The sequence below is a fragment of the Arachis ipaensis genome, chromosome B2 (assembly GCF_059453495.1).
Source record: "Arachis ipaensis isolate K30076 ecotype BB chromosome B2, ASM5945349v1, whole genome shotgun sequence".
NCBI lineage: Eukaryota > Viridiplantae > Streptophyta > Magnoliopsida > Fabales > Fabaceae > Arachis > Arachis ipaensis.
The window spans coordinates 89308849-89318165 of NC_142437.1; the positions used below are offsets into that span (position 1 = coordinate 89308849).

The 9317-nt window shown below is 37.6% G+C and overlaps 1 protein-coding gene across 1 annotated transcript; it reads left to right on the forward strand.

Moving 5' to 3' along the window:
• Positions 1–7498: 7498 nt before the first annotated feature.
• LOC107627378 (uncharacterized) lies at positions 7499–8720 on the forward strand. The gene is made up of 2 exons (XM_016330216.1): positions 7499–7825; positions 7923–8720. The coding sequence occupies exons 1-2, from the start codon at positions 7499–7501 to the stop codon at positions 8718–8720; spliced, it is 1125 nt and encodes a 374-aa protein (XP_016185702.1).
• Positions 8721–9317: the final 597 nt, after the last annotated feature.

Consider the following 9317-nt stretch of genomic DNA (forward strand, 5'->3'; position numbering starts at 1 on the left):
TAATAATAATATCATATTACTATTTCTCTTCTCTCATGAATCTAGTCCGGTTCGCCAAACTAAGACTAATTACGGAAACCAGAATCAAAAGCACCTAACCGATACGGTTCAAAAATTAGGTTCTTCACGATTGCATTGTCGAGCTTGTCTCAACTGAGGTCCTAACTTAAAGATGACATAATGACAATGAGGATTGAGATTCTTGATAATATAACAAAGTTGTTCCCTTTCTTAAACTTCTGGAGAAATCTGTGCCTTCAGAAAAGATCTCGCGTACTCAAAAAACGAGGTTGTTACATTAGTGGCCATGTTAATGCCACTAACGTGAGCCGTTAACGTGGAGAAGGGAGAAGCATGAAAAGTTAGTGGTAAAGTAAACACCACTAACTTGAGAGAAGCCAAAAAAGGCCACGTTAATGGCCACGTTAATGCCACTAACGTGAGCCATTAACGCGGAGAATGGAGTAGCATGGATAGTTAGTGGTAAAGTTAACACCACTAACTTGATCAAAGCCAAGAAAGCCCACGTTAACGCCACTAACGTGAGCCATTAACGTGGATGCTGCTCAACTCAAACTCTTCCAGCAAGCTGAGCAAAGCCCAATGAGTTAGTTAACTACTTCAACTGAGGCCAAGGGCCTACATCCAGAGACTTGCAAACTTAACTGAGGATCAGAGAAGTAGTATATTGGTGTGGAATTTATAATCCAAAAACTAACCGGTAAGTGCACCGAGTCGTACCATGTAGTACCTCAAGTGAATGAGGGTTGATCCCACGAGGATTGATGGATTAAGCAACAATGGTTAAATGATTTACTTAGTTAGACAAACAGAAAAGAGTGTTTTGACCTTCATCAACCGCCAATTTCTTGGTCACTTATTTCCAATTAGAGAGTGAAGTTCAATTCTAGTTTATATGCCACAGAAACCCCAATTACCCAAATATAAGAGGATTATATGTCACATATCCCGTTAAGTATAGATAATTAGAAATTTAGGAGAAATTGTTTTCAAACTGTTGTTCAAGTAAAGAGCTTTTCCAAGTTATACAAGAACTCAATTAGAATAAGGGTCATACTTTTGTTCCACCCAAATTCATAAGACAAAGAACGGAAACAATTCTTGAAATAGAAATCAGTACATGAATTAAAATAGAAAAATAATAGTATCAATCCATACAATAGACAGAACTCCTAACCTTGACAGTGGAGGTTTAGTTGCTCATGGTTCAGAGAGAAAACTAGGATTCAGAAAAAACTGTAAATTACGAAATGAGGTAGAAGAGAAGAGAGAAGAGTCCGAAGGGCTGATTCTTCCCTTTTATATCTAATCCTAATTAATGTAAATTATATTTTCTAAAACTAAATAATATCTTTTCCTATTTTTTTAAATAAAATACAATTTAATCAAAAATTAATAAAGATCTTTGCATGCGTTCAAGTGGAGTGTGGGGACCATGGCCTTCCTTAGAAGTGGCGCCTAACTTGAGAAATCTCAAGTTAGTGTGGAGGATGCAGCACTAAATGGAGTTGATTTTGTTGTTGTTGTGCCTAACTTGAAGGAGGACCATACCTAACTTGAAGGATGCAAGAAAGAGTGGCGCGAACAACCTGAGTTGGCACCTAACTTGGAGTGTACTTGTACCTAACTTGAAGGGGGTTGCATCCAATTGATATGTGATTGTAGTGCTTGGTGCCTAACTTGAGAAATCTCAAGTTAGACGTAGCCTTGGCAGCCTTGGATTATTGGGTTATGTTCACCTTGGCGCCTAACTTGAGAAACCTCAAGTTAGGCGCCACCCTTGCAGAGTTGATGGCGGAGAAGTATGAACTATTATACATCGTTGGAAAGTTCTAGAAGTTAAATTTCCAACGCCACTAGAATCACGTCCATTGTATCTTTGTAGCTCGAGTTGTTCAGGTTTGAGTGCAAAGAGGTCAGGGTTGACAGCATCATTTGCTTCCTTCTCTTTTTCTATAGAAACTCTATCAAATTCATCTGAATGCTACCTGAAATAAATAAAATTTCACACGACTCAAAGTAGCATCCATAGTGGCTAAAAGATAATTAATTCTTGATTAAACTCAATAATTTGAATGCGAATTCACTAGGAAAAGATAGGTAAGATGCTCACGCATCATATATATAGGAGTAGTTTTGAACTAGAAAGAGACGGGGGGAACCTGGGTGGATCTAGGATTGTAAACACTCAAATTACTCTTCTCTGTATTCAGTTTTACGTTCAATACACTTTACATTTCCAATTTCCATTCCCATAGCTATGAACAACTAAACCCCACTTCATTGGATTAGGGAGCTCTATTGTAATTTAATGGATCAATAATAGTTCTTATTGTTCTTCTTCTTTTCATTCTCTTTGATTTACTTAAAAGCTTTCAATCTTCATTCAATTGAGCAATTGTCTTGGAAGAGAAATTGTTCATACTTTGATCATAGTGGACTAGGTTAGGGGTTGGACGGATATAGTGACATATAATCCTCCCAATACTTTGATCTAGAAAAACATGTGGTATAATCAGTGATCGTACTTCATCTCTTCCCATGAGCAATTAGATCAAGGAATTGGGAAATTGTTCAAGCTTAGAGAGATTGAATTGTCAAGGAATTGGGATTCAATCACCTAAGATTTCCAAGAGATCAATGAGTTGCATGGATTGAGGAAGAGATGAGAATGAACTTGATCCGGAGAATGCAACATCTCCTGAACCTAATGAGCTTTCCTACTCTTATCTCCCCATTCTCTATATTCTGTTGTTTACAATTATGTTCATCATCCCCATCCCCATTTGCTTTTCTGCAATTTACTTTCTATGATTTACTTTCTGCCATTTACATTCTGCCATTTACTTTTTTGTCATTTACATTCCTTGCTATCTACATTTCCCACCATTTAAATTCTACAATTCTCTGTCAAACTCTGTTTAGTTCAACTAGAACATTCCTCTTATTAAAGTTGCTCAACCAATCAATCCCTGTAGGAGTCGACCTTACTCTATTGTGAGTTTTTACTTGACGATAATTCGGTATACTTGCCGAAGGAAATTTTTAGCGATACAGATTTCACGCTATCATTGATACAGTCGAACCCCTCCGTCAGCATCCTGGTACTGCAAGGTGTGGATGACAAAGAAAAAGGAAATTGCACAGATATACAGCGTTTAGGAGGAGTCGCACAACAAGGTGCCAAAACTGCTTCAGGCACAGCAAAGTTGTTTTCCCAGTACCATTTGTGAGCTACGATGGACACCTTTTGGTCTGTGATTGTAGCATATTCAACAAAGTATTTTGGGCTTTCCCATCTTGTGTTGTGGCTTTCAAGCATTGCAAGCCGTTTGTTTCCATCGATGGCATGCATCTGTATGGGAGATACGGTGGAGTGTTGCTTATTGCAGTGGCACAAGACGACAACAAGAACATCCTGCCTATTTGCTTTTGCCATTCTCGAGTCCGAGAGCACCGAGTCATGGTCGTTCTTCTTCACTAATCTGAGATGCCATGTCACCCCACAAGACGACCTACTGGTTATCTCGGATAGATCGTAGGTCATCAACGCAAAGATAAATAAGACATCACATATACCTGTCAAGGTTCACTGGAGGGCCAGGAACCTGCTGCTCTCCATTGAACTGCCTCTTCACCTGGTCAACCTAGTGAAATAGAACAATATTGAAGTAGATAAGGGGAAAGACTGACATCCATGTCCCCCACTCCTCCTTCTTGAAGAACCAGGGATGGCACAGAGCCTGCAGAGCAGGGTCGTCATACAGTATCCATACAAACTGACATACCCGTAACAGAGCTAATAGTTAGGATGACAAAAATAATGCAACATAATTGACTAAAATGAAAACGAGGTTGAATCATAAACATGGTACTAACCTCATCGAATCGTAACCGGTTGATCGATACCCACCAACGCAGGACCCTAGCCTCATGCTGATTTCTGCTCTGTTGCTGCAGTCTGACCAACCTGACACCAACCGAAAGAATAATAGCAGTTCATTAGGCAACAGGCGTAGGAAGTTACAAATTCATAACTAATTACAGAAAAAAAACTTTTGTTACCTCACAGCCATGGGATACTGGTAGTTCCTTCTATCTACTGGACACCACTGAGGAAATCTCTGGTAGATCTAGGATATCAAAAGCGGCATGCAGTCGGCGATGTCCTTGACGCCTCGGTGTGCTGCCGAACACTGTGACTAGTACGTCCAGGAAAGTACAGCCGAGCCCCAAGACAACGCCCGGCACCGCCCGAAGTCCTCCAAAAGTGGGAGCCAACGCAAGTGGACTAAGTTGTTTAACTTATCTGTCAAGAGATATCCTCCGATCAGCAACATAATGTAGCACCTAGCGTACTGCCATAAGGTCTCTGGGTCGTCTGTAGGGGCATCTGGCGGACACGGTCCCGCAACCAAACAAGCTTCAGTGTGAACGACTCTTTTCTTTGCGCGACTTGTTGTGGAGCCACCGAAGGCCTGGCACTGAGGAGACGCTCCACAAGCTGCCATGTCTCCGTGTGGTAGTACCTACTGAAGTCACGGAGGCACCCCCGACTGGCTCGTCGTGTGCACGTAGCCCTAGGTGGTATGCCACGTCTTGCAGGGTTATAGTGGCCTCACCCCACGGGAGATGAAACGTGTGCATCTCTGGATGCCATCGTTCCATGAATGCCATAATCAGGGAATTGTCGAATGTGAAATCCCTGAGGAGAATCGTGTCGCCAAATCTAGCCTCAACCAGGTACGAGATGATGGCGTCCGGTGGAGGAAGGGTATCACTCACCCGCTGGGGTAGTAGAAGGCAAGGCCTCTGAAGAAAAAAATAGTTCAGAATTATAAAGAGATATTTTGAAATGTTTAATTGGATCTTCGATGGTTAACGGTCCTCGTATTTTAAAAATTTTAAATAGGCTTCCATATTTTTCCTATTAAATTCTTACACTATTTTTAAGTTTCTTTAAACCTTTTGTAGTAGGATCTGTTTAGTATAAAAAAATATTAAAGTTAAATAAATATTTTTTTAAGTTAAACATATATCTAATTAAGAACATATCTACATCTTTAATTACTTGTTTTTTAGACAAGTAATAATTACTCTGTTAATTTTAATATATTTGATACTAAAAAAAAACCTAACTAAAACATAGAGTTTCAAACTAATAACTATGTCATAATAACCTACCACAATTAAATAGAGTTTCAAATTTCTACAAGCGACCTATTCCTAACATTATAAACTATATTCTAATTCTTCGCAATTACGCTAACCATGGCTACATGCAAAAATGTATCTACATGGGATTGTACAAAATTTAACACAAAAGAACTAACCTTAAAGTCGGCAACTCCCGCGTAATGCGAAGTCTTATTCTTCGCCTGTTGATGTCTCCATCGTTACCAGTTGTGCACGCCATCGTCATATGTATTGATAATATGCTTAGAAAAAGGTAAAAGAGACGAGAAAGGTGTTGAAAATGTTAAAATGGGACCCGGTTAATGGCTATGAACGACATATATCTAAAGATGTATAAAAAAGAATTGATCACTGAGTTGTTGGAAATGATCGATACCCATAATATTATAGCACAATCATTTCGAAGAGTCAGAGAATTCTATCAATGTCATCCTTCTGAGATTTTCTCTTTGAAGTTGTATTCCTAAAGGACAGTTGATCGAAGAACTTACAGTGCTCCCTCTTGTGATGAAGTTGCTGCTTTGATTGTTGGAGATTTCGATTCCTCAGATCATGGTCGTGATATTATTGTTCGATCTACTGCTGGTTAATTGCAACGTATTTATGAAACTCATGCTTTGTATTGGCCATTACAGTATCCATTGTTGTTTCCATATGGTGAGGATGGTTACCAGCTGAATATTCCTTATCGAGGTGAACAACATGGATATGTTATTGGAAGGAGAACAAGAGTTTCTCTCACAGAGTTCATCTATTTTTGTCGAAGCACAAAGATAGAATTATTCATAAGTGTAGGCGATTATTTCAACAATTTGTTATTAATTGTTTCACAATGATTGAGTCCCAAAGGTTTTATGTGATTAGAAAGAAGCAAAGTACAATTAGAGGAGAAGTCCTTCAAGGAATAAAAGAGGCTATACATCGTGGTGATGACGAAGCTTCTTCAATTGGGACGCAAGTTATTTTGCCTTCCTCCTTCACTGGTGGTAGACGTTACATGTTTAACCATTGTCAGGATGCCATGGCAATTTGTAAACATTTTGGGTATCCAGATTTATTCCTTACTATAATGTGTAATCCAAATTGGCCTAAATTTCAATGATCTAGAGAGTGAGAGTGAATTCCTATCACTGATCGTCTTGATATCTCTTGTCGTGTTTTTCATGATAAGTTAAAGTGCCTTCTAAATGATCTTAAGGAAGGTGTGTTTTTTGGTCCACTTAATGCAGGTATATAATTTCATAATTAGCATTTGAATTTTTTTCGATTGTCTTCAAACATATATTTATTTGACTTCTTTAGGACCTTTTTGTATTTTGTAGGTATGTATACTGTTGAGTTCCAAAAAAGAGGTTTACCACATGCACATATGTTACTTTGGCTTTACGCGGAAAGCAACTTACAAAGTGTTGATGAATTTATTTGTGTCGAGCTACCGAATCCCCAGAAATTTCCAACTCTTTATAATGTCGTTACTAAGTACATGATCTATAGGCCTTGTGGTCGACTTAGACCGAGTTCTTATTGTTTGAAAGATGGTAAGTACTCAAAGTTTTATCCGAAAAGATTCATTGATCAAACGAGGTTTGATGAAGATGGTTATTCAATATATAAATGTCGTAATATGGATGTTACAGTGAAGATCAATGATGTTGATATTGACAACAGATTTGTTGTCCCTTATAATCCGTTGTTGTTAATGAAATATCTAGCTCATATAAATCTTGAATTTTGTAACAAGTCAAACGTCATTAAGTATCTTTTTAAGTAGGTCAATAAAGATCCGGATCGAGTAACTGTAACTGTTGGAGATACAAATCAGAGTGCTCAATATTCTCAAGTAGTTGATAAGATCAAACAATATTACGATTGTTGTTATTTATCACCGTCTGAATCCATGTGGAGAATTTTTGCTTATGATATTCATCATAGATGGCCATCAGTACAGAGGTTGACTTTTCATTTGCCAATCCAGCAACATGTTGTATTCGATGATGCTGATATTATTACTCATGTTTATTTGAGTAATAAAGATTTGGTGATAATATTTACGAGTTGGATGATAGCCAACAGGTGGTTCCCGGAGGGACGGGTTTTAACGTATGTTGAATATCCAAGCAAATTTGTGTATTGTTCGAATTGCAGGGAATGGAAGCCAAGACAGAGAGGATTTTCAATTAGAAGATTGAGTTTTGCTCATTCTTCATCTGGTGAACTTTTCTATATGCGGATGCTTTTGAATGTACAAAGAAGATGTACCAATTTTTGAAGTATAAGAACCATGAATGGTGTTGCTTATGATACATTTCAAGAGGCATGTTCTGCTATGAAATTCTTGATCGATGATAATGAGTTTGTTTCTACTATTAAGGAAGTCGGCGAGTTAGCATCAGCTGCACAGCTAAGGAGGCTTTTCGTGATATTGTTGCTATCTAGTTCTATGGGAAGACCTTTGTCAGTCTGGGAACAAACTTGGGCTTATTTGTCTGATGATATTCTTTATTATAGAAGACATGAGCTGCAATATTCCGGTAAGACTTTAGTTCATGATAAATTTGTATATGACACACATATACACAAGCGCACACAAGCCAAAAATGATATTTTGGTACTAATATTTATTATTTAATGTTAAACGTAGATCTAACAATGAGTCAAGAAGAGTTGCAAACATTTTTTTGTTAAAGATTGAGAAATTACTGCAGAATAATGGGAAATCATTGAGAAATTATGCTGGTATGCCGCTTCCTAATACCTCTTTAGCCTCTCAATTTAGCAATTTGATGCTGTTGCATGAGTTGCAGTATGATACTGTTTCTTTGCTTCGTGAGCACGATGAAAATATCTTAAAGTTAAATGAAGAACAAAGGGTGATCTATGATAAAATTATTGATTGTGTTTCCAATAAGAGGCATGGATTCTTTTTTGTCTACGGGTTTGGCGGCACTGGAAAAATATTTTTATACAGAGTTTTGTCAGCTAGATTGCGATCTGAGAAAAAGATTGTTATAAATGTTGCTTCTAGTGGTATTGCTTCTCTGTTATTACCTGGTGAAAAGACAGCGCATTCTATGTTCAATATTCCCGTTGAGCTAACTGAAGATACTATTTGTCGAATTAAGAAGGATAGTCCTAAAGATAAGCTAATCCGATTGGCTGATTTGATTATTTGGGATGAGGCACCAACGACTAATAAATTAACATTTAAAGAGCTTGATAGGACTTTACATGATATCATGGTTTTGGTTTCTGATAGTAATAAAAATTTACCTTTTGGTGGGAAGGTGTTTGTTCTTGGTGGTGATTTTAGGCAGGTCTTGCCAGTTATTCCAAAGGGTTCTCGTGCTGAGATTGTGATGGCTTCCATAAATTCTTCCGTTCTCTGGAAATATTGCGAAGTTTTAAGATTAACAAAAAATTTGAGATTAGCAAATGGATTGGAACAATCAACTGCTCAGGAGTTAAGGTCCTTTTCATATTGGATACTTCAAGGTGAAGGTTAATGTGGAACAGTGGTCAATGATAACCTTTCTGTTGATATTCCTTATGATCTAATCATTCATGTTTGCAAAATTCAGTTAAAGATATTATAAATACAAATTATCCGAATTTGGTTTAGAATTTTCGTGATCCAAGTTTTTTCCAGGATAAGGCAATATTGGCTCCAACTGTTGAGAATGTTGAAGAGATAAATAGTTATATAGTTGACTTGTTGCCTGGTGAGGAGAAAAATTATCTTAGTGCTGATTCAATCTGTGGTAGTGATGCCTATTCTAATGTTGATGTTGATTGGATAAATGTTGAATTCTTGAATCAAATTAGGTGTTCTGGTCTACCTAATCATTCATTGAAGTTGAAAATAGGTGTGCCTATTATTTTGTTGAGGAATATTGATTCAACTAGTGGTTTGTTGATGCGAGCAAAATCGTCAGTTAAGAATTCCTTCTCGGTAAAGGAGAAATAACCTCGTTGCAAGTATAGTTCTCAACCAACAAGTAATACTCGATCAAAGTTTACAATTTCTAATATAAACTGAGAGTCTTTCAACCTCAGGTCATCTTTCCTAGGAACTAATGCCAATAAGTACACAATTTTGGTTT